The 25,241-nt window shown below is 45.9% G+C and overlaps 1 protein-coding gene across 1 annotated transcript in view; it reads right to left on the reverse strand.

The window, feature by feature from the left end:
* LOC147105227 (peptidase inhibitor 16-like) overlaps positions 1–25,241 on the reverse strand; it is a 78,094-nt gene that overhangs the window by 49,963 nt on the left and 2,890 nt on the right. The window contains exons 2-4 of the mRNA XM_086011377.1: positions 23,000–23,218; positions 14,254–14,363; positions 13,794–13,882 (exon numbers count right to left, since the gene is read on the reverse strand). Coding sequence (XP_085867503.1) covers positions 13,794–13,882; positions 14,254–14,363; positions 23,000–23,218 — 418 coding nt within the window. The remainder of the gene's footprint in view (positions 1–13,793; positions 13,883–14,253; positions 14,364–22,999; positions 23,219–25,241) is intronic.

Raw genomic sequence — 25,241 nt, forward strand, 5'->3', positions numbered from 1 at the left:
TCTCTCTCTCTCCCCTCAGTTTGTGTTTCTCTCTCTCACTCTCCACTCAGTTTGTGTATCTCCCTCTCGCCCCCAGTTTGTGTTTCTCTCTCTCTCTCCCCTCAGTTTGTTTCTCTCTCTCTCCCCTCAGTTTGTGTTTCTCTCCCTCTCTCTCCCAGTTTGTGTTTCTCTCTCTCTCTCCCCTCAGTTTGAGTTTCTCTCTCTCCCCTCAGTTTGTGTTTCTCTCTCTCTCTCCCTCAGTTTGTGTTTCTCCCTCTCTCCCCTCAGTTTGTGTTTCTCTCTCTTTCTCTCCCCCCAGTTTGTGTTTCTCCCTCTCTCCCCCAGTTTGTTTCTCTCTCTCTCTCCCCTCAGTTTGTGTTTCTCTCTCTCTTTCCCTCAGTTTGTGTTTTGCTTTTCCTCAGTTTTTGTTTCTCTCTCTCCTGAGTTTATGTTTCCCTCTCTCTCTCCCCCCCAGTTTGTTTCTCCCTCTCTCTCTCAGTTTGTGTTTCTCTCTCTCCCTCAGTTTGTGTTTCTCTCGCTCCCTCAGTTTGTGTTTCTCTCCCTCTCTTTCCCTCAGTTTGTGTTTCTCTACTCTCCCCAGTTTGTGATTCTCTCTCTCTCTCCCCTCAGTTTGTGTTTCTCTCTCTCTCTCCCCTCGGTTTGTGTTTCTCTCTCTCTCTCTCCCCAGTTTGTGTTTCTCTCTCTCTCCCCCCAGTTTGTGTTTCTCTCTCTCTCCCCCAGTTTGTGATTCTCTCTCTCTCTCTCTCCCCTCAGTTTGTGTTTCTCACTCTCTCTCCCCAGTTTGTGATTCTCTCTCTCTCTCTCCCCTCAGTTTGTGTTTCTCTCTCTCTCTCTCTCCCCCCAGTTTGTGTTTCTCTCTCTCTCTCTCCCCAGTTTGTGTTTCTCTCTCACTCTCCCCAGTTTGTGTTTCTCTCTCTCTCTCCCCTCGGTTTGTGTTTCTCTCTCTCTCCCTCCCCAGTTTGTGTTTCTCTCTCTCTCCCTCCCCAGTTTGTGTTTCTCTCTCTCTCTCCAGTTTGTGTTTCTCTCTCTCTCCCTCCCCTCAGTTTGTGTTTCTCTCTCTCTCTCCCCCCAGTTTGTGTTTCTCTCTCTCTCTCCCCAGTTTGTGTTTCTCTCTCACTCTCCCCAGTTTGTGTTTCTCTCTCACTCTCCCCAGTTTGTGTTTCTCTCTCTCTCTCCCCTCGGTTTGTGTTTCTCTCTCTCTCCCTCCCCAGTTTGTGATTCTCTCTCTCTCCCCTCAGTTTGTGTTTTTTTATCTCTCTCCCCTCAGTTTGTGTTTCTCTCTCTCTCCCTCCCCAGTTTGTGTTTCTCTCTCTCTCTCTCCCCTCAGTTTGTGTTTCTCACTTTCTCTCCCCAGTTTGTGATTCTCTCTCTCTCTCTCCCCTCAGTTTGTGTTTCTCTCTCTCTCTCTCCCCCCAGTTTGTGTTTCTCTCTCTCTCTCTCCCCAGTTTGTGTTTCTCTCTCACTCTCCCCAGTTTGTGTTTCTCTCTCTCTCTCTCCCCTCGGTTTGTGTTTCTCTCTCTCTCTCTCCCCAGTTTGTGTTTCTCTCTCTCTCCCTCCCCAGTTTGTGTTTCTCTCTCTCTCTCCCCAGTTTGTGTTTCTCTCTCTCTCTCTCTCCCCTCAGTTTGTGTTTCTCTCTCTCTCCCTCCCCAGTTTGTGTTTCTCTCTCTCTCTCTCCCCTCAGTTTGTGTTTCTCTCTCTCTCTCCCCAGTTTGTGATTCTCTCTCTCTCTCCCCTCAGTTTGTGTTTCTCTCTCTCTCTCCCCAGTTTGTGTTTCTCTCTCTCTCTCCACAGTTTGTGTTTCTCTCTCTCTCCCTCCCCAGTTTGTGTTTCTCTCTCTCTCCCCCAGTTTGTGTTTCTCTCTCTCTCCCTCCCCAGTTTGTGTTTCTCTCTCTCTCTCTCCAGTTTGTGCTTCTCTCTCTCTTTCCCTCAGTTTGTGTTTCTCTCTCTCTCCCTCAGCTTGTGTTTTTCTCTCTCTCTCCCTCAGTTTGTGTTTCTCTCTCTCTCCCTCCCCAGTTTGTGCTTCTCTCTCTCCCCAGTTTGTGTTTCTCTCTCTCTCTCACCCCCAGTTTGTGTTTCTCTATCTCTCCCCAGTTTGTGTTTCTCTCTCTCTCCCTCCCCAGTTTTTGCTTCTCTCTCTCTTTCCCTCAGTTTGTGTTTCTCTCTCTCTCTCCCTCAGTCTGTTTCTCTCTCTCCCTCAATTTGTGTTTCTCTCGCTCTCCCACAGTTTGTGTTTCTCTCTCTCTCTCCCACAGTTTGTGTTTCTCTCTCTCTCTCTCTCTCCCTCAATTTGTGTTTCTCTCTCTCTCTCTCTCTCTCTCTCACCAATTTGTGTTTCTCTCTCTCCCCCTCAGTTTGTTTCTCTCTCTCTCCCCCAATTTGTGTTTCGCTCTCTCTCTCCCACAGTTTGTGTTTCTCTCTCTCCCCAGTTTGTGTTTCTCTCTCCCCAGTTTGTGTTTCTCTTTCCCTCTCTCCCCAGTTTGCGTTGCGCTCTCTCTCTCTCTCTCCCAGTTTTTGTTTCTCCCTCTCTGTCTCCCCAGTTTGTGTTTCTCTCTCTCTCCCAGTTTGTGTTTCTCTCCCTCTCCTCCAGTTTGAGTTTCTCTCTCTCTCTCTCCCTCAGTTTCTGTTTCTCTCTCTGTCCCAGATTGTGCTTCTCTCTCTCCCCCCCCAGTTTGTGTTTCTGTTCCTCTCCTCCACTATGTGTTTCTCTCTCTCTCCCCAGTTTGTGTTTCGCTCTCTCCCTCCCCAGTTTGTGTTTCGCTCTCTCCCTCCCCAGTTTGTGTTTCTCTCTCTCTCCCCCAGTTTGTGTTTCTCTCTCTCTCCCCAGTTTGTGTTTCACTCTCTCTCCCCCAGTTTGTATTTCTCTCTCTCTCCCCCAGTTTGTGTTTCTCTCTCTCCCTCCCCAGTTTGTGTTTCTCTCTCTCCCACCCCCAGTTTGTGTTTCTCTCTCTCTCTCCCCAGTTTGTGTTTCTCTCTCTCTCCCCCCAGATTGTGTTTCTCTCTCGCTCTCCAGTTTGTATTTCTCTCTCTCTCTCCAGTTTGTGTTTCTCTCTCTCGCTCTCTCTCCCCAGTTTGTGTTTCTCTCTCTCTCTCTCTCCCCAGTTTGTATTTCTCTCTCTCTCTCCCCAGTTTGTGTTTCTCTCTCACTCTCCCAAGTTTGTGTTTCTCTCTCTCTCGCCGTTTCTATTTCTCTCTCCCCCAGTTTGTGTTTCTCTCTCTCTCTCCCTCAGTCTGTTTCTCTCTCTCCCCAGTTTGTGTTTCTCTCTCTCTCCCCCCAGATTGTGTTTCTCTCTCGCTCTCCAGTTTGTATTTCTCTCTCTCTCTCCAGTTTGTGTTTCTCTCTCTCGCTCTCTCTCCCCAGTTTGTGTTTCTCTCTCTCTCCCCAGTTTGTATTTCTCTCTCTCTCTCCCCAGTTTGTGTTTCTCTCTCTCTCGCCGTTTCTATTTCTCTCTCCCCCAGTTTGTGTTTCTCTCTCTCTCTCCCTCAGTCTGTTTCTCTCTCTCCCCAGTTTGTGTTTCTCTCTCTCTCACCCAATTTGTGTTTCTCTCTCTCTCCCACAGTTTGTGTTTCTCTCTCTCCCTCAGTTTGTGTTTCTCTCTCTCTCGCCCAATTTGTGTTTCTCTCTCTCTCCTCCAGTTTGTGTTTCACTCTCACTCTCTCCCTCAGTTGGTGTTTCTCTCTCTCTCCCAGATTGTGTTTCTCTCTCTCCCCCCCAGTTTGTGTTTCTGTTCCCCTCCTCCAGTTTGTGTTTCTCTCTCTCTCCCCAGTTTGTGTTTCTCTCTCTCCCCCCCAGTTTGTGTTTCTCTCTCTCTCCCTCCCCCAGTTTGTGCTTCCCTCTCTCTCTCTCCCTGTTTGTGTTTCTCTCTCTCCCCAGTTTGTATTTCTCTCTCCCCCCCAGTTTGTTTCTCTCTCTCTCTCACCAGTTTGTGTTTCTCTCTCTCTCCCCAGTTTGTGTTTCTCTCTCTCCCTCCCCCGTTTGTGTTTCGCTCTCTCCCTCCCCAGTTTGTGTTTCTCTCTCTCTCCCCCCAGTTTGTGTTTCTCTCTCCCTCCCCAGTTTGTGTTTCTCTCTCTCCCCAGTTTGTTTTTTCTCTCTCTCTCCCTCCCTAGTTTGTGTTTCTCTCTCTCCCCCCAGTTTGTATTTCTCTCTCTCCCCCCAGTTTGTATTTCTCTCTCTCTCCCCAGTTTGTGTTTCTCTCTCTCTCCCCAGTTTGTATTTCTCTCTCTCTCTCCCCAGTTTGTGTCTCTCCCTCTCTCTCTCTCTCCCCAGTTTGTGTTTCTCTCTCTCACCCCCAGTTTGTGTTTCTCTTTCCCCAGTTTGCGTTTCTCTCTCTCTCTCTCCCCAGTTTGTGTTTCTCTCTCTCTCACCCCCAGTTTGTGTTTCTCTCTCTCTCTCCCCAGTTTGTGTTTCTCTCTCTCACTCCCCAGTTTGTGTTTCTCTCTCTCTCTCCCCCAGTTTGTATTTCTCTCTCTGTCCCCAGTTTGTGTTTCTCTCTCTCCCCAGTTGTTGTTTCTCTCTCTCTCCCCCAGTTTGTGTTTCTCTCTCTCTCTCTACCCAGTTTGTGTTTCTCTCTCTCTCTCTCCCAGTTTGTGTTTCTCTCTCTCTCTCTCTCCCCCCAGTTTGTGTTTCGCTCTCTCTCTCTCCCAGTTTGTGTTTCTCTCTCCCCCCCCAGTTTGTGTTCTCTCTCTCTCCCCCCAGTTTGTGTTTCTCTCTCTCTCTCCCAGTTTGTATTTCTCTCCCTCCCCCAGTATGTATTTCTCTCTCTCCCCCCAGTTTGTGTTTCTCTCTCTCTCCCTTTTGTGTTTCTCTCTCTCTCCCCAGTTTGTGTTTCTCTCTCTCTCTCTCTCCCCCCCAGTTTGTGTTTCTCTCTCTCTCTCTCCCTCAGTCTGTTTCTCTCTCTCCCCAGTTTGTGTTTCTCTCTCTCTCACCCAATTTGTGTTTCTCTCTCTCTCCCACAGTTTGTGTTTCTCTCTCTCCCTCAGTTTGTGTTTCTCTCTCTCTCGCCCAATTTGTGTTTCTCTCTCTCTCCCACAGTTTGTGTTTCTCTCTCTCTCTCTCCCCAGTTTGTTTTTCTCTCTCTCTCTCCCAGTTTGTATTGCTCTCTCTCCCCAGTTTGTATTTCTCTCTCTCCCCCCAGTTTGTGTTTCTCTCTCCCAGTTTGTATTTCTCTCTCGCCCCCCAGTTTGTGTTTCTCTCTCTCCCCAGTTTGTGTTTCTCTCTCTCTCTCCCAGTTTGTGTTTCTCTCTTCCTCTCCCAGTTTGTGTTTCTCTCTCTCTCTCTCCCCCCCCAATTTGTGTCTCCCTCCCTCTCTCCCCCTCCCCAGTTTGTGTTTCTCTCTCTCCCTCCCTAGTTTGTGTTTCTCTCTCTCCCCCCAGTTTGTATTTCTCTCTCTCTCCCCAGTTTGTGTTTCTCTCTCTCTCCCCAGTTTGTGTTTTTTTCTCTCTCTCCCCAGTTTGTATTTCTCTCTCTCTCTCCCCAGTTTGTGTCTCTCCCTCTCTCTCTCTCTCTCTCCCCAGTTTGTGTTTCTCTCTCTCACCCCCAGTTTGTGTTTCTCTTTCTCTCCCCAGTTTGTGTTTCTCTCTCTCTCTCCCCAGTTTGTGTTTCTCTCTCTCACTCCCCAGTTTGTGTTTCTCTCTCTGTCGCCCAATTTGTGTTTCTCTCTCTCCCCAGTTTGTGTTTTTCCCTCTCTCCCCCAGTTTGTATTTCTCTCTCTCTCCCCAGTTTGTGTTTCTCTCTGTCTCACTCCCAGTTTGTATTTCTCTCTCTCTCTCTCCCAGTTTGTATTTCTCTCTCTCTCCCCCAGTTTGTATTTCTCTCTCCCTCCCCCAGTTTGTGTTTCTCTCTCTCACCCTTGTTTGTGTTTCTCTCTCTCTCTCCCCAGTTTGTGTTTCTCTCTCTCTCTCCCCAGTTTGTTTTTCTCTCTCTCTCTCCCAGTTTGTATTGCTCTCTCTCCCCAGTTTGTATTTCTCTCTCTCCCCCCAGTTTGTTTCTCTCTCCCAGTTTGTATTTCTCTCTCTCTCCCTTGTTTGTGTTTCTCTCTCTCTCCCAGTTTGTGTTTCTCTCTCTCCCCCAGTTTGTGTTTCTCTCTCTCTCCCCCAGTTTGTGTTTCTCTCTTCCTCTCCCAGTTTGTGTTTCTCTCTCTCTCTCTCTCCCCCCCCCAATTTGTGTCTCCCTCCCTCTCTCCCCCTCCCCAGTTTGTGTTTCTCTCTCTCCCTCCCTAGTTTGTGTTTCTCTCTCTCCCCCCAGTTTGTATTTCTCTCTCTCTCCCCAGTTTGTGTTTCTCTCTCTCTCCCCAGTTTGTGTTTTTTTCTCTCTCTCCCCAGTTTGTATTTCTCTCTCTCTCTCCCCAGTTTGTGTCTCTCCCCCTCTCTCTCTCCCCAGTTTGTGTTTCTCTCTCTCACCCCCAGTTTGTGTTTCTCTTTCTCTCCCCAGTTTGTGTTTCTCTCTCTCTCTCCCCAGTTTGTGTTTCTCTCTCTCACCCCCAGTTTGTGTTTCTCTCTCTCTCTCCCCAGTTTGTGTTTCTCTCTCTCACTCCCCAGTTTGTGTTTCTCTCTCTGTCCCCCAGTTTGTGTTTCTCTCTCTCCCCAGTTGTTGTTTCTCTCTCTCTCCCCCAGTTTGTTGTTTCTTTCTCTCTCTCCCAGTTTGTGTTTCTCTCTCTCTCTCCCCCAGTTTGTGTTTCTCTCTCTCTCCCCCCAGTTTGTTTCTCTCTCTCTCCCTTGTTTGTGTTTCTCTCTCTCTCTCTACCCAGTTTGTGTTTCTCTCTCTCTCTCTCCCCAGTTTGTGTTTCTCTCTCTCTCCCCCCAGTTTGTGTTTCTCTCTCTCTCTCCCAGTTTGTATTTCTCTCTCTCCCCCAGTTTGTATTTCTCTCTCTCTCCCTTGTTTGTGTTTCTCTCTCTCTCTCCCCCCAGTTTGTTTCTCTCTCTCTCCCCCCCAGTTTGTGTTTCTCTCTCTCTCTCCCTCAGTCTGTTTCTCTCTCTCCCCAGTTTGTGTTTCTCTCTCTCTCACCCAATTTGTGTTTCTCTCTCTCTCCCACAGTTTGTGTTTCTCTCTCTCCCTCAGTTTGTGTTTCTCTCTCTCTCGCCCAATTTGTGTTTCTCTCTCTCTCTCCCACAGTTTGTGTTTCTCTCTCTCCCCAGTTTGTGTATTTCCCTCTCTCCCCCAGTTTGTATTTCTCTCTCTCTCTCCCCAGTTTGTGTTTCTCTCTCTCCCCCCAGTTTGTATTTCTCTCTCTCTCTCTCCCAGTTTGTATTTGTCTATCTCCCCCAGTTTGTATTTCTCTCTCTCTCCCACCAGTTTGTGTTTCTCTCTGTCTCACTCCCAGTTTGTATTTCTCTCTCTCTTCCCCAGTTTGTATTTCTCTCTCCCTCCCCCAGTTTGTGTTTCTCTCTCTCGCCCTTGTTTGTGTTTCTCTCTCTCTCCCCAGTTTGTGTTTCTCTCTCTCTCTCCCCCAGTTTGTATTTCTCTCTCTCTCCCTTGTTTGTGTTTCTCTCTCTCCCCCAGTTTGTGTTTCTCTCTCTCCCCCAGTTTGTGTTTCTCTCTCTCTCTCTCTCCCCCAGTTTGTGTTTCTCTCTTCCTCTCCCAGTTTGTGTTTCTCTCTCTCTCTCTCTCTCCCCCTCCCCAGTTTGTGTTTCTCTCTCTCCCTCCCCCAGTTTGTATTTCTCTCTCTCTCCCCCAGTTTGTATTTCTCTCTCTCTCTCCCAGTTTCTGTTTCTCTCTCTCTCTGTTTGTGTTTCTCTCTCTCTCTCCCCAGTTTGTGTTTCTCTCTCACTCTCCCCAGTTTGTGTTTCTCTCTCTCTCTCCCCAAGTTTGTGTTTCTCTCTCTCTCCCCAGTTTGTGTTTCTCTCTCTCTCGCCGTTTCTATTTCCCTCTCTCCCCCAGTTTGTGTTTCTCTCTTTCCCCCCGTTTGTGTTTTTCTCTCTGTCTCTCTCCCCATTTTGTGTTTCTCTCTCTCTCTCTGTCTCTCCCTCAGTCTGTTTCTCTCTCTCCCCAGTTTCTGTTTCTCTTTCTCTCCTCCAGTTTGTGTTTCTCTCTCACCCTCTCCCTCAGTTTGTGTTTATCTCTCTCTCCCTCAGTTTGTGTTTCTCTCTCTCTCTCCCCAGTTTGTGTTTCTCTCTCTCTCTCTCCCCAGTTTGTGTTTCTCTCTCTCCCCAGTTTGTGTTTCTCTCTCTCTCTCCCCCAGTTTGTGTTTCTCTCTCTCTCCCCCAGTTTGTGTTTCTCGCTCTCTCCCTTGTCTGTGTTTCTCTCTCTCTCTCCCCAGTTGGTGTTTCTCTCTCTTTCCCCAGTTTGTGTTTCTCTCTCTCTCCCCAGTTTGTGTTTCTCTCTCTCTCTCTCTCTCTCCAGTTTGTGTTCCTCTCTCTCTCCCCCAGTTTGTGTTTCTCTCTCTCTCTCTCCCAGTTTGTATTTCTCTCTCTCTCCCTTGTTTGTGTTTCTCTCTCTCCAGTTTGTGTTTCTCTCTCTCTCTCTCTCTCTCTCCCAGTTTGTATTTCTCTCTCTCCCCCAGTGTGTATTTCTCTCTCTCTCCCCCCAGTTTGTGTTTCTCTCTCTCTCTCCCAGTTTGTATTTCTCTCTCTCTCCCCCAGTTTGTATTTCTCTCTCTCTCTCTCCCCCCAGTTTGTGTTTCTCTCTCTCTCCCCCCAGTTTGTGTTTCTCTCTCTCTCTCTCCCCCAGTTTGTATTTCTCTCTCTCTCCCCCCAGTTTGTGTTTCTCTCTCTCTCTCCCCCCAGTTTGTGTTTCTCTCTCTCTCTCTCCCAGTTTGTATTTCTCTCTCTCTCTCCCCCAGTTTGTATTTCTCTCTCTCTCCCAGTTTGTGTTTCTCTCTCTCTCTCTCTCTCCAGTTTGTGTTTTTCTCTTCCTCTCCCAGTTTGTATTTCTCTCTCTCTCCCCAGTTTGTGTTTCTCTCTCTCTCTCCCAGTTTGTGTTTCTCTCTCCCTTGTTTGTGTTTCTCTCTCTCTCCCCCAGTTTGTGTTTCTCTCTCTCCCCCAGTTTTGGTTCGCTCTCTCTCTCTCTCTCCCAGTTTGTATTTCTCTCTCTCTCTCCCCTAGTTTGTATTTCTCTCTCTCTCCGCCAGTTTGTGTTTCTCTCTCTCCCCCAGTTTGTGTTTCTCTCTCTCTCAGTTTGTGTTTCTCTCTCTCTCTCCCCCAGACTGCATCCAGGCTCTCCCATGACTCCCTCCATATGCTTACACAGTCTGGTTGCACATTGCATAGGAGGGCCTGACTGCAGTGGCGCCAACCTTTCAATGATCTCAGTGGATCACGAAACGTTACTGCAAAGCCACACTCAAACTCACCCTGCTGTGCCACTCAACACATCCCCATCACCCTGCCTTCCCTACCCTACTCTTGCACATCCTTGCACCACCACCCATCCCTCTCTATCTATATTATCACATCCCCATCTCACTAGCCACCCTTCACACTCACCCTCATCCTAGTCCAATCATACCAACTAACAACACACAAGGGTGGGCACTTGCGAGGTTTAGCCAATGTTCATGTGAAGTTTCTGGTAATGTCTTGTCATACAGTGAAATCTATATTTTCACTACTTCACCTTATCGGACAGATCTGTGCACACCTTGAGAAGTGTCTTACTGAGTTCCAGTGAATATTGAGATACAACACCACCCCCCCCCTCCCCCCTCTACAGTGATGAATGTGAATGGAATGGCTTGGACATTAAAGGGATGCTTTACGGTGCTGGTGTGGAATGGTGCCAATCTGGCACATCATGTGGCAGCCAGGGTTAACAGCGTCAAGTGAAGTAAATCTGGCCATGGTGATGCCATCGCTGGCCTCCCGGGCAACAATGTTGTCAGGGGCTGATGCCCTGTGTCCTGTGCAGCATCAGGTGATGGCGGAGAAGGTTGGTGTTGTTGTTGGTGCTGCTGGTGTTGGGGCTGAGCATGGAAGGAATCAGAGGAGCAAGGTGAGATAGTTTCTAGGACACCGATGTTGCTGCAATAGATGGCAGCTGCAGGTGAGATGACAGAAGCGATCTGTCAATGGTGAGAGAGGTTGTTCCAGTGAGGTGGCACTGGACATACAGTTGCCTCTAAACACTTACAAGCTAAAGAAATCTCTATATGTATTACAAATGCAGTAACCAACAGTTTCTGAGCTCTGAAACTGAACATCTGCAACAAGGCATCCTTTACACCACTTGTGCAGCTGTAAGCTGTCAGCTTATCAGATACATCAAAGCAGAGTCAACTCACGCCAGGGTGAGCTGGCGTGTTCCCCGAGCAGTGGGTAACCCATGGGGGAGAACGTTAAATTGCAAGGTAGCCTCAAAATGGCATTAAATTGGCTGTTAACAAGCCATTTAATGATCTAAATTGTCTCCCCCGTCACTTGGTGTCGGGTCAGTTCTGCGCTGTCAGACCTGACACCTGGAAGACTCGCGTGGAGGCGGGTTGACAGTGGGAGGTTAGTGGCAGCAGTAGCCAGTAGCGCCCCATGCGCTGCGCTGCCGCCGATGACGTCATCGCTGTGCACAGCGCCGCGCTCGCACCCCGGCTTCAAACTTGAGTTGCACCCCTTGACCTATCACCGAACGATATGTCCGACAGGGTCAGGGTGGCATTTTTGCAGCCGCAGCGGCGCTACTTAAAGGGCAGGTGTCGGGCAGCCATTTTCTTTCTTGGCCGACTGCCAGTACCTGCCCTCTTCCCCTTTTTTCTTTGGAGTGTAGGCCTCGAGCTCGCTGGGCGGGCTCAACAAGGTCAATCAAGCCAAAATCGCATGGGTTGGCTACAACTTGTTGGAGGTGGGACTAAAACCCCGGAATTTGTAGTCCCGCCTCCTACCCGCCTCCTCAATGAAAATCCAGCCCAATATGTCTATTTTGATGTCCACCGGTCCAAAAAATGACAACTCTAACTGTACAGCTCTCCCTCAGTACTGCACTGGAGTGTCAGCCTAGATTTTCATGCTCAAGTCTCTGGAGTGGGACTTGAACCCACAACCTATTGATTCAGAGGTGAGGGTGCTGCCAACTGAGCCATGGATGATACTCAGGGGTTATAATTATTCCAGTGCAGTCTCTCTTTTTCCTTTTCTCTCTCTGCCCCTTTTCCAGCTTTTGCTTAGCTGCTACAGATTTAGATTTTGTGGGGACAATTTTAACCTAACCTGCCCAGCAGGAAGCCAACAGGATCGGGTTGGGCGCCTGTTTTACACACCGCCCGATTTTAATCTCTATTGACTTCAGTGGAGAGTAAAATTGGGTGGGGTGTAAACAAGTGGCCAACTCGATCCCATCAGTTTCCCGGGTGGCTTAGGTTCAAATTACCCCCAGTGTCTCTGGCCCCTTATTATGGTTTAGTATATTTTGTATTTATTCTTGTACCCAGTTTTTATAATCGTTTTTATGTAGGAATATAAAAAAATTATGAAAAAGAAACCTTTTTAAATGTTCTGTATTTTCAATCTGTTTTTTATCATCCATGTGTACCTGTGATGATTATAGAGTTGTGGGTGGGTGGGCAAGATAAATGACAAGTTAATTCTAGAATTCCAGAAATTGTCTGAAAATAAGTTTTGCACCCACTTTTGAGATTTTTCCTAGTGTTTAAACTTTAGTCGTACAGTTAATGTTTTAAAATAAATTGGCCAAAAGTTTCCGTTTGTGAGCCGGGCACAAATTGCGCTCAAAATTGCGTTACTTTTGCAAAGTGAATTTCTTGCTCAAGTTTCCACTCAAACTCATTTGCATATCACCAAACGTAAAATCTTCTATGAACCAGCTCAAAAGAATGCAACTTAGAAAAAAAATGAATTAAAAAATATTCCTTGATATATTTAAGAGTGGTAACCTGGTGCACTTTTATCGATACAGCTGAAAATGAGTTTATCACAAAAAATTAGCATTTTTAATCAGAGTGTCTAGTCCACCACCTGTGAGTAACTGGATTTTAAATCACTGAAAATGGCCTTAAAAAACTATACAGAAACATTTCTAGTTACATTGGTGTACAGTAGTGAGTTTCTTAGTAAATTTTTTAAAAAAGCTTTTAAAAACTGCCTTGCACCTAAAAATATCTTAATTTTAAGAGCTTCCTCGAAGGCCCACAAACGGGCGCAATTCGCGGAAATTCCCAATGGTGATTCATTCGATCTGGGGGGGAGTGGCCAGTTTTGTGGGCGGGGCCGGATTCGAGCGTGAAGTTTGTTAAACTAGCGCAAAAGATGGCAGAAACTCGATTTGCACCGGACGCAACTTGCGCTTGAAATTCCTCAATCTTTTGGGCTGGTTTGGCCAATTTTAGGTGAATTGTGCCGAAAAAGAACAACACAACCTAATGAAAACTCCTGCCCATTATGTCTAGTGTCCAGAACTCAATGTTCTGAGGAGAGAAATTAACTTTTGCAGATTTTTCCTTGTATTCCAAGTGTTGTGTGGTGAAAATGGTGGCTGGCAGATGCTCAGCAAATTCCATGATAATTGGTGTTGCTGGGCAGATTTCAGGTGTGTTTCTGGTGTCACTTCGTCTTCTTGTTGCTGTTTCCCTATTAGGGTTGTCAACCCTCTCAGATTGTCCAGAAGTCTCCCGGAATTGAGGCTTGTTCTCCCGCACACTGCTGCTAGCAACCCCAAAGGAGAGTTCACTTTGCGTTCGCAGAACATTGCCCCCGCACACCACAGCCCCCTCTGCCTTCCCTGTGACCCCGTCGCTGTACTACTTCCGATGTGAAGTGGGACCAGCCACGAGGGAATTCCCTGCCTGCTTTGAATTCTGAGAATTTTAACTCTAACTCTAACTAACCAGACTGCGAGATTCGTGATCATGATCAGGACTGCCATTTGAATCGGTAAGAGTGGGGTGAGGGGAAGCAGGCGCTGTGTCCTTCAAATGTGGCCTGGTCTCCAGTGACTGTAGGAGGGAGGGGAGCCATGGGCCACAGTGCAGGAGAGGCTTCATTAACATTTCAGCGAAAAAAGGGAAAAAACAAGAAAATGTTTACTTACCTTTGTTTCTTCCTGCAAGCTTCAACAGTTGGGGAACAAGCATCTCACCGGCAGAGATGACAGATGGCTGCCGCATTCTCCGATGCAACAGCCATCTGATTTCTGCTCAGCTTACAAGGACTCATCAAACAACAGAGAATGTCAGTGTTTGACAGCTTCACAGAGCTGTCAAACAATGACAATTCATCTGTCAAAAATTTTTGACAGATAAAACATCATACGCTGATGTTCTCTGTCACCGGCTTTCCCTTAATTGGCCGGCTAAGCCCGCTGGGCGGGCTTAACAAGGTCAATCAAGGGAAAATAGTGTGGATTGGCCAGAAGTCGATGGAGGCGGGTCTGAAACCCAACAAGTGGGAGTCCCGCCTCCAAAAACTCCCCATTGGCAAAATCCAACCCTGTATGTTAGTACTCAAGCCTCAACAAGGCTCAAAACAAGCAGTCAGAGGAATTTTGCCCAACAGTCACGCATCCTGGACTGGAAAAAATGATAAGGAAAGATTTATTGGGACCAAAATTCCTTAGACCTGCTCCACCATCATAAATGCGGCGGAGTGGGAATCCCAATGCACCCATAACCTCTGCTCATGACCCTGCTGGTCGATCGGGGGCCAGCGCTATAACTGTCACATGATCAAATGTCACGTGATCAAATGTCACACGATTGAACCTCCAGGAATACATCCAATCAGAATCCGCAACCCTAGAATTAAGTACTCCTTTTCTACGAAGGCCACAGAAAGCTAGACATCAGATGCACTAAATAACAGAGGAAGCAGCATCATTCGAACAATACTTAATTCCAATTATTATATAAAGGAATACTTACTGCAAAGTTTATCAAAGCACTTAAACCCGGCTGGACATGCACTGCAGGAAACGTCTTTTTTATATGGTTGCCAACCAACCATGTTACCTCTGCAAATGGAAATATCATGCAAAAGTTTGAGTGGATTGGCAAATTATTTGTCAAACATTTTACAGAAAGAAGTCCCGCTCCTGTCTCTTCAGTGCTTTACAGCCTTTGAAGTTGGTGCTATAAAGCACCAGAATATGTTAGGTTTACAGCAATAATGCAAAAGAGAAAGGTATTTGCAGCTACAGTGTTAACGCAGCATGCAACAAATGACTGCAGTAGCACATTACTTTATCTTACAGAATTTAGCTCAATACTAATTGTGTAAATCAGAAATATCTAATGCAAAAATACCACATATAATATATCATATCTCAATCTAGGAAGGCTAGAGATGGCTATCTGCAGAGATTTCAATAATATTTATACTTACGGAGGTGCATAGTTGCATACCAGAATAGACAGGTTTTTATGCTGCAGACCTAGTAGTTTATCACAAAAGCGAGCACCGCAGCCCACTTTGTCAGTATTTGCCCAGACCACCTGTAAAATAAATAATCCTAAATGTGGATTTGAAAGTTCTTTTGGCATAAAATGCAATTGCTAACTGAGAAAATGAGCTGTAAATATACCGTTAAAATTGATTAGGGAGAAGGTTAATGGTCCTAATTGTAATGTATGTGCCTTTAAGTCAGAACTACTTTTACAGCTCCTGTATACTGTAGTACCGGCAGTGACCACACCGGTATATAAGCTTTGCGCATGCCTCTGTACCCCCAGTCTAGAGACTACCCTCCTCCAGTAAAGACCTGTTATTTGTTAATGTACAGCATCCGTGTGATTATTTAATAATAGCATATCCACTGAACCACGGATCCAACAGTGGCGACGAGTGTCGATTTGAATCTACCTGCAACATAAAAAAAAAAATAGTCGAGGCCAGGAACACGGGCGTTGACCACGAGCAACCGCCCAGCAGTCAGGCAGAGATCCAACTTCGCAGGGGAGGCTGTGGAGAGCCGGGCTTGGTTCCCCAGCCACAACGAGCAGGAAGAGACCGACGACAGGTCCAGCGCAGACCCTTCCCGAGCAGCGGCGGCTGGAGCCGACTGATGGCAGAGAGAAAGCCGAGCAGCGTCGACGGGGTAAGACAGAGGGTGAAGAGCGCAGGACGCAGCCGGGGGTTGAACACCGAGCGGCGTCGAGAAAAATAAAACAAACCGGAGAGAGAAAGGGTAAGAAACAGCCGGGTTCTAGACTGAGCGGCGGCGAAAAATATAAAAAGAAGAACGCGCAGAGCACAGCCAGTGCCCACGGGCTGAACAGGGTCTGTGGGGCGAAGAAAGGGGAGACGCCATTGAGCCGCGGAGAAGAAGGAAGAGCGCGGGAGGCGCCATTTTTAGAAGCCGCAGCAGAGAAGAAGGGCGAGCGCGGGAAGGAAGGAAAGCGCGGGAGACGCCATTTTGTGCCAGCGAAGAAGAAGGGGAAGCGCGGGAGGCGCCATTTGTGATAGTTAACTCACACCCAAGGATGCCGAAGAGTGGCAGTATCTCTACGTTCGACAATGAAGTCGAAGATTGGGCGACATATGTGGAACATATTGAGGTGTACTGCAGGGTGAATGAAGTGCCAGATGCTAATAAAGCACTGGTTCTGTTAAATTCCATGGGTGCAAAAACTTATGGGTTGCTGCGAAATCTAATAACCCCAGAGAAGCCGGTAAACAAGAATTTTGAAAGCATAGTAGAAATCCTACAGGACCACTTAAACCCCACACCGCTGCTGATAGCAGAATGATTTAAGTTCCATAAAAGGAACCAACACAAAGACGAAAGCAATGCTGAGTACCTAACGGAGCTGCGCAAGCTATCGAAACACTGCCAGTTTGGAGCGGGACTAGCAGACACGTTAAGGGACAAGTTTGTGTGTGTGCTACAAAGTGAAGGAACCCAGAAACGGCTTCTATCAGAAAAGGACCTTACGCTGGACAAAGCTTTCAGTATGGCAGTATCACACGAAGCAGCCGCAAGGGGCGCTGCAGAGATACAACGGACACCGCAAGAATATGGCACCAATGAAATGTCCTATGGAACAGGGAAGTGCTATCGCTGCGGCAGAACAACACATGACCAGAAAGATTGTTGGTTCAAGGACCAAGTGTGCAGACAGTGTGGGAAAGCAGGACGCATAGCAAGAGTCTGCAGGTCTGGGAAGAAAACCAACAGTAAGAAATCTCCACAGGAGAAGTACAAAAAGGTACACCAGGTGATGGACAGTGGTTCAGACGAACAGAAAAGTGACACAGACTCCGGAAGCAAGGAGCTGGGTTGTCTGAAACTACATAATGTAACCGAAACAGAGGATCACCAGACTATCTGGGTTACACTCAAGATAGACGGAGTCCAAGTGGAAATGGAATTGGACACAGGGTCAGCTCTAACAGTCATAAATCAAAGAGACTACAAGCGGCTATTTTCACACATACCCTTGAAAGCTACAGAGATTGTCTTGAAGACGTATACGGGGCAAAAAGTCTACCCCAAAGGAAAAATAAGGGTGAAAGTGACATATAAAGGCCAGGAAATACCTAAAATGGATATATATGTATTGCCAAATGGAGGACCACCACTGCTAGGATGTGAATGGATCCGGAAGATACAATTAGATTGGCATTCCATACAGGCACTGAAGGTTGAGGCCAAAAAGGATGACGACGTCACACCTGGACGACTGTCAAAAATGCTAACTGACGCAAAAGAAGTGTTCCAGGAGGGACTAGGAACACTAAAAGGAATAACAGCAACGATTAAAATAGAGGAAAATGCAAGCCCAAAGTTTCTGAAGGCCAGACCAGTGCCTTATGCGATCAGACCAGCTGTTGAAGCAGAGCTGGAAGGGTTGGAACGTTCAGGAGTACTGTCCAAAGTGGACTGGAGCGAGTGGGCTACACCCATCGTTCCTGTAATGAAGAGGTCGTTGAGTAATACGCCTGGGGAACCAAAGAAGGTCCGCATCTGTGGGGATTTTAAGGTGACAGTGAACCCAGTCCTTCACACGGTGCAATATCCGCTTCCACGGATTGAGGATATTTTGGCCTCGCAATCTGGAGGTAAACGCTTCACCAAAATTGATTTAGCCCAGGCGTACTTGCAAATGGAGGTAGAAGAAGCTTCGAAACATTACCTTACGATCAACACTCATAAAGGTCTCTATCAATACAACCGGCTGGTGTTTGGAGTAGCCTCGGCTCCGGCTATCTGGCAAAGGGCGATGGATCAGGTCCTGCAAGGGATTCCAGGGACCCAGTGTTATTTGGACGACATCTTGGTCACGGGCGAAAATGACGGTGATCACCTCGCCAACTTGGAGAAGGTGCTCGCCAGATTAAAGGAGTATGGGCTACGAGCTAATCGCCACAAGTGCGAGTTTTTCCAGAAACAGATCTCATATTGTGGCCACGTCATCGATGAAGAGGGGTTACATAAGTCCCCTGACAAGATTGAGGCAGTAGTCAAGGCTCCAGCACCGGAAAATGTGTCACAACTGAGGTCGTTCCTCGGGCTGGTAAACTATAACCACAAGTTCTTACCAAATTTGTCTACGGTATTACACCCGCTGAACACCCTACTGCAAACAGGGGTACCATGGAAGTGGGATGACGAACGTAGACGAGCTTTCCAGAAGTGTAAAGAATTGATCACATCAAAAGAGGTGTTGGCCCATTTCAACCCAGCACTACCAATTCGTTTGGCATGTGATGCATCACCCTACGGTATTGGAGCGGTGCTGTCGCACAAATTCCCAGACGGGTTGGAGAGGCCAGTAGCCTTTGTGTCTCGGTCACTAGCCTCAGCCGAGCGCAACTACGCCCAGATTGACAGGGAGGCCCTCAGCCTAGTATGGGGAGTAAAAAAATTCAACCACTATCTGCATGGGCGGAAGTTCACCTTGCTGACTGACCACCAACCACTTGTCTCCATCTTTAATCCTAAGAAGGGCGTTCCAGTGATGACTGCACAGCGGTTACAAAGATGGTCCCTGTTTCTAGGGGCGAATCAATATGAAATAGAATATAAAGGCACGAAACAGCATGGGAACGCTGATGGGCTATCGCGCCTGCCACTGCCTACTGTGGAGGAAGCACCAGCAGTGGACCCTATCAAGATATTTTATTCGTCAATAATTGAACGATTGCCAGTAACAAACGCGGATATAGAGAAGGAGACCCGCAATGATCCGACGCTGTCACGGGTATATGAATTGACGGTGAGGGGATGGCCAACACATGGCGACTCACTGTTGCCAGCATTCTCATCCAGAAGAGAACAGCTGTCAGTATGCCAGGGGACAGAGATGTGTGGATCCAGAGTGGTGATTCCACCCAAGTTAAGGGAGAGAGTGCTAAATGAGCTACATGAAGGTCATCTGGGGGGAGTGAAAATGAAAAGCCTAGCTAGGGCTTATGTGTGGTGGCCGGGAATCGATCAACAAATCGAAGACCTAACTAAGAGCTGCTTAGGATGCCAGAAGGTCCAAAATGCACCACCACATGCCCCTCTACACCCATGGGAGTGGCCCTCCTCTCCATGGCAATGGGTGCATATTGATTTCGCTGGTCCATTCATGGACTCAATGTTCTTAATAGTAGTGGATGCTCATTCAAAGTGGCCTGAGGTGATAAAAATGTCTTCAACCACTACAGAGAAAACGATTGCAGTCCTACGGACCATATTTGCCAGAAACGGTTTGCCAGAGCAGATTTGGTCTGATAATAGACCACAGTTTGTGTCCGACGAGTTCCAAAAATTAATGAAAAGGAATGGGGTAAGGCATTACACATCCGCCCCGTATCATCCAGCCACAAATGGATTGGCTGAGAGGTTCATACAAACCTTTAAGAAGGCGATAAAGGCCATGTGCGACGATGAAATTCCACTACAGCATAAGATGGACAATTTCTTATTAGCCTACCGAAACGCGACACATGCAGCTACCAACCAGACCCCGGCCATGATGTTCTTTAACCGAAGGTTGAGATCTCGTCTGGACTTGCTCAGACCAAATGTGCGAAGAAATGTTGAGGACAAACAATTCCAGCACATCAATGAGAAGCCGACAAGGAGCTTCAATGTAGGGCAACCAGTCTTGGCCCGTGACTATCGAACAGAGAAGTGGCAACCCAGAACGATATGTACAAGGCAGGGGCCATTAATGTACACAGTGGATGTCGGGGAGAACATTGTGAGACGCCACGTCGATCAGATCTTGGCGTCACAGGAACACGTCAACCCCATGTCTCGAGTACCTGGGGATGAACCCGACATACCGGTAGCATCTACTTCAGACCCAGTAGCAGTGGAACCCGATGAACTACCCGATGAAAAGGGGTCAGAATCGCCTCTGCACCAAGAACAAGAACCTCTGGAAAGGCGCTATCCCGAAAGGGTCAGGAAGCCACCCCAAAGACTGAATCTATAAATGGACTTTTGTTGTTTAATGTACATGTTGAAATGTTAATTGTTATTTGAATATTAGGGGTATTACTAATCTAAAAGGGGAGGAATTGTAGTGTATGTGCCTTTAAGTCAGAACTACTTTTACAGCTCCTGTATACTGTAGTACCGGCAGTGACCACACCGGTATATAAGCTTTGCGCGTGCCTCTGTACCCCCAGTCTAGAGACTACCCTCCTCCAGTAAAGACCTGTTATTTGTTAATGTACAGCATCCGTGTGATTATTTAATAATAGCATATCCACTGAACCACGGATCCAACAATGATGACTTATTTTCCCCCGACCAATTCTGATACATGAGTGTCTTCAGTGCAGGTAGGGTACAACAATAGTTGCTGGTCACCTATAGCGTAGCTCTTTTACTGCTGTCAAAGCCTCTGCCTTACCCCAGATACAAATGAACCAAATGCCCACTGAGTATTTATGACTATGGTTTTCCGTTCTCCTCTCCTAAAATCTCTAACTCCTGCTGGGTATGGCAATATGGCTCTCAGCAGCCCGACCATACCTCTCCCAAGTAGCCATTCTTTATGTCAGAAGATCAAAAGACAATTTCGGATGAGGAAGGCTATTTGGACCATTTTTGTTTATCCATTTGGAAAGACCCTGAAATCCTCCCTTTGCAGCATCTAAATTGGTTCTTAATTGAGTAGATTAGGCCTATATTCTGTAGAGTTTAGAAGAATGAGAGGTGATCTCATTGAAACATACAAAATTCTTACAGGGTTTGACAGGGTTGATGCAGGGAAGATGTTTCCCCTGGCTGGGGTGTCTAGAACCAGGGGTCACAGTCTCAGAATAAGGGGTCGGCCATTTAGGACTGAGATGAGGAGAAATGTCTTCACTCAGAGGGTGGTGAATCTTTGGAATTCACTACTCCAGAGGGCTGTGGAAGCTCAGTCATTGAGTATATTCAAGACAGGTTGCTAGATTTTTGAATATTAAGGGAATCAAGGGATATGGGGATAGTGCAGGAAAGTGGAGATGAGGTAGAAGATCAGCCGTGATCTTATTGAATGGCGGAGCAGGCTCAAAGGGCCAAATGGCCTACTCCTGCTCCTATTTCTTATGTTCTTATGTTCTTAAATTATTCCAGGGTTTTTACCTTCACTACAGTATCCGGGAGTCCATTTCCCATGTTGATTACTCTTTGTGTGAAGACAAACTTCCTGATATCACTCCTACATTTTCCTTTTACTAGTTTGAACCCAAGTCCCCGTCTCAGAAATTCATTTAAAATAATTTTCTGGTTACCTTTTTCATATCTTTAACTATCTCATATTTAATTATCTCTATAAGACCATCTCTCAGATGCCTCCATTCAAGACTGAAAAGCTTAAGATTCTCCTCATAACTCAGACCTTTGATACTAGTGATGAGCATCATGGCTCTTCTCTGCATTATTGACAATGCTTGAATGTCTCCCTTGTGTCTTGGTGATCAAAACGGGACATAGTACTCAAGGTGTGGCATACCAAGTGCACTATCCAATTTGATCATGGCTTCCTCTAGCTTGTATTCTACTGCTTTGGCTATATAGTTCATCATCCTACTGACATTGTTGACTGTTGATTTGCAGTGGTTGGACATGTTTTGTTTCAACTCCACTAAGACTCTTAGGTCTGTCTCAATTTCATCACCATTCATGCAGTATGTGTGTCACTATTTTTCCTTCCTATCAAGAACTTCATACCTGTTCACATTAAATTTAAGCTGCTATTTTTCTGTTCACTTACATATTTTGTCTAACTCATTTTGTAATTTCTAATCTGCTTCCTCTGATTCTATTGCTGCTTCTAGGTTGGTATAAACTGCAAATTTGAACAATCTGTACTGAACTTCTGAATCTAAGTCAGTAATGCAAATCAGAAACGAGGAGACTTTTTTTGCAGATTGAGGAAGTGATATTCAAGAGTTTGGATTGGTCAACGTGGTATAACTGTGTTGTAAGAATGCCTTAAGAGTAATTTGGCTAATCTTGTTTAAACGGGAGTGTATGCACGAGTGAATCAGATGAGCCTGGGGGGGAGACAGTTGATAGTTGGTTGGTTCTGACTGAATGTTTTTTGGGGGATTTTTTTCCCCTCTGCCTTTTATGTATAAAAGAAGTGTTTGCCTGGCGCTAGAGATAATGATATTGATATTGAAGTGAATAGTCATTTTAAGGGGAGAATAAGGGAATGGCAGTTACATTACATGTGGGAAATAATTATATAATAGACAGGATGTCTGTAGTCCTAAGGAAGCAATATCTGGCTACGGTGCATATATTTAAGGGACAAAAGTAGTTGTTCAGGATTGTTATGAACATATGAAGAATGACGGACAAGTAAAGACACCCTGGTCCATCGAGCCTGTCCCACATAATTGTTTAACTTGTGTATCACAATATATACTCTCCACCCCACCCAAAACCATGTGATCTCCTGGGAGAGGCAAAAAAACAGATTTTAAAAAAACAAGCCAATTTGGGGAAAAGAAATCTGGGAATTTCCTCCCCGACCCATCTCGGTGGTCAGAACTGATGAAGGGTCCCAGACCTGAAACGTTAACTCTGTTTCTCTCTCCACGGATGCTGCCTGGCCTGCTGAGTATTTCCAGCATTTTCTGTTGTTATTTCGGATTTCCAGCTTCTGCAGTATTTTGCTATTGTATTAGATGATAAGATAGCTCACTGAAAGTGTAGCATTATTCAGTTAGGGAAAAGTGCCACAGCTAATAGTAAAAATTCAACTAGTTGAAATAATATTTGAAGACATAGTTTAGGAAACAGAGCAAGCTTTGCAAAGAGCCCTAAGAAATCATTGATGTGTTTCCAGCTTTTGCACTGGAAGTTCTGTCAGCCAACTATCCAAAAATCACAGCGCCCTCTACAGAGCATCTGGAACCTGTGTGAACAGGGAAAGCAACTGTGTATCTCCTTAACCAATCAGATTGAAGAATCGTTAATGAGCAACACACAGTCTGAACTTGGAAGTGTCAGATAGAATATTGAATTCAATGTCAAATCAGGTACAGAAAGCAAAATAAAGAGAGGGAAAGAAAGATTGCATTAAGAGAGAGATATAAAAGAGACAGAAAGAAAAAATTTAAAAAATATTTAAATTTTTTTTTCTAAATCTCCAACAATAATTAAAATCTGAAGGAATGAGACTCCACACTTGCCAGGGAGGTTGTTTAGCGGCAATTAAGACTTATCACGCAATTAAAAGGGTACTTACATGGGAATGGACAAGCACTAACTTTTACTGGGGACTTTAGTTCGTATATATGAGGTAAGTACAGCAACTTCACGCCGTTCCATGTATTTAAATGGTGAGTCTCTTGGCAAGATACGATTATCGTGCAGATTTTGAAGGAGCATCTCCGACAGCAACTTCCTGATTTCCGCGTTTAACAGCACACTTGCGGTCACTGGAAGTTGTCCGATTTGTACGTAAATAACGGTGAATGCTGTTAGTCTCAGTGTTATTTCTAATGCAAAATCCAGCCCATTATATTTTTGAGATCTTGACAGAAGCATTGAAACTTCCTAATTGCTGTGCAGACCACAAATAAAATCGATTATCACTGTCAGGAAGCTCCTTAACTATAACAGGAGAGAGCTTAGATGTAACCAAAGACAGACATCTGCCATTTTTGAGAAGTAAGTAAGAGTTCATACCTGTGTATAGTGTCCACACATCTTCTTTGGAGTACAGTTCATAGTCTCAAATGTATAATCAATCATTTCTAAATACCAGTCCTCGACTCCTGCTTCTGGGACCAGTGGACCACTCGTTGCATATAAATTTTCTCCCACTTTCCCTCTGTTTGGATTGTGTTTCCATAGGCATTTATTGGCGTATTTCTGAGCAATTTTTTCCAAGTGTGTGTCCCATTTCTAAAAGTAAATGAATTCATAGATAAGCAAATGCAAAATACACATAAACAGTACAGAATTGACGAGGATGCTTAAAGTTAGGACAAACCTGAACTGAATCTATTTGAATTGATAGATCAGTGATAGCTCGGTCACGTTCCAAGGAAGGAAATGTGGTGATATAAAATTTTGTCCATGACCAACGCTATGAGAGATTAATTAATACCATTATGCAAAACAGTTGTTTATTGGTATTGTGAGGTGATCAATGCTGTCCACCGTTTTCAAAATTTACAATCCTTTTGTTACAACTAACTTTTTTTCCAGTCCTTAACTGAGGATCTATTGGATTTAGAGAAAACCTCAACAAAATAAATGAAAAAAAGCAATTTTGCTTATTCCAATGAGTTCATAGCAATTAGCTTGCAATATGACTCAAACCAAGTTAATATTAACCCTCCAAGCAAGTATTGTTGAATTCAGTAATCATGAACCCCAATATCGATTCCATATCTTTGGGAGAGACTTTTCCTAGACCATTAAACAGCACAGATGTATCCCTCCTCGGAATCAGTAAGGGAAAAAAATAAGAAAGTCACCTGCTCACCCCTACACCACTAGGGATCAGACACAGACAGACAATTGTGCAAGAACATAGGAACATAAGATGTAAGAGCAGGAGTCGACCATACGGCCCCTCAAGGCTGCTCCGCCATTCAATAAGATCAAGGCTGATCATCGACCCCAACTCCACTTTCCTGCCCGATGTCCATATCTCTTGATTCCCCTAGAGTCCAAAAATCTATCGATCTCAGCCTTGAATATTCTCAAAGACTCAGCATCCACAGCCCTCTGAGGCAGAGAATTCCAAAGATTCACAACCCTCTGAGTGAAGCAATCCCTCCTCATCTCAGTCTTAAATGACCGACCCCTTGTCCCAAGACTATGCCCCCTAGTTCTAGATACTCCAGCCAGGGGAAACAACCTCTCAGCATCTACCCCTCCAGAATCTTGTATGTTTCAATGAGAAGCCATTGTTACATAGTTAGCTTGCACTTGTGAACCAGGGGGAGAGCAGAAATCTATAAATGAACACTCAAATGCATGTACAGTGTATTATGACTCACAAGTTTCTTTTGATTGAAAAATAAATAATTTACATTGATATACAGGAAACTCTCGATTTACCGGCATCTAACCGGAAATCTCTGTTAACCGGCAAAATTCAGGAGTAGGTTCAGGTAAGTTTTACTTCATATTAGTGGCCGTTCCTGGATCTGTGGCTGTGTAACTGGGGTTCCTGCACCTGTTGCTAAGCAACAGGGACACCTGGAATCTTGTGGCCGGGGTTCCTGCACCTGTTGCTAAGCAACAGGGACGCCTGGATCTTGTGGCCGGGGTTCCTGCACCTGTTGCTAAGCAACAGGGACACCTGGATCTTGTGGCTGGGGTTCCTGCACCTGTTGCTAAGCAACAGGGACGCCTGTATCTGGTGGCCGGGGTTCCTGCACCTGTTGCTAAGCAACAGGGAAGCCTGGATCTGCTGCTGTGTACGGGACTCTCGTACCTTTTACTATACCTCTCTGTAATCCGGACTTTTTGATAAACTGGCACCATGGCGGTCCCGTCGGTGCTGGATAAAAAAGAGTTTCCTGTAGTGCTTTTCACATCCTTAAGACAGCCCAAAGTCCAACAGCCAATAGATTATTTTTTGAATTTTGTTTTGTAGGCAAATACAGCAGCCAATTTTCATGCAGCAACATCACACAAAGAGAAAATGAGACAAATGACCAGTTCATCCATTTTGGCAGTTTTGGTTGAGGGATGAATGTTGACCAGGACACTGGAAGAACGCCCTACTTTTTTTCAAATAGCATCAAAGATTTTTTTAGAATCTCTTGGCCAGGCAAACTGAGCCTCAGTTTAATTTCTCATCCAAAAGTTGGCACCTCTGACATTGCAGAAATCCCTCATTACTGCACTGCAGTATCAGATTAGATTATGTGCTGAAGTGGGGCTTGAACCCACAACCTTCTGACTCGGA

This window comes from Somniosus microcephalus, chromosome 18 (assembly GCF_052327205.1).
Source record: "Somniosus microcephalus isolate GS21.2 chromosome 18, FLI_Smic_1.0, whole genome shotgun sequence".
In the NCBI taxonomy this organism is placed as follows: Eukaryota; Metazoa; Chordata; class Chondrichthyes; order Squaliformes; family Somniosidae; genus Somniosus; species Somniosus microcephalus.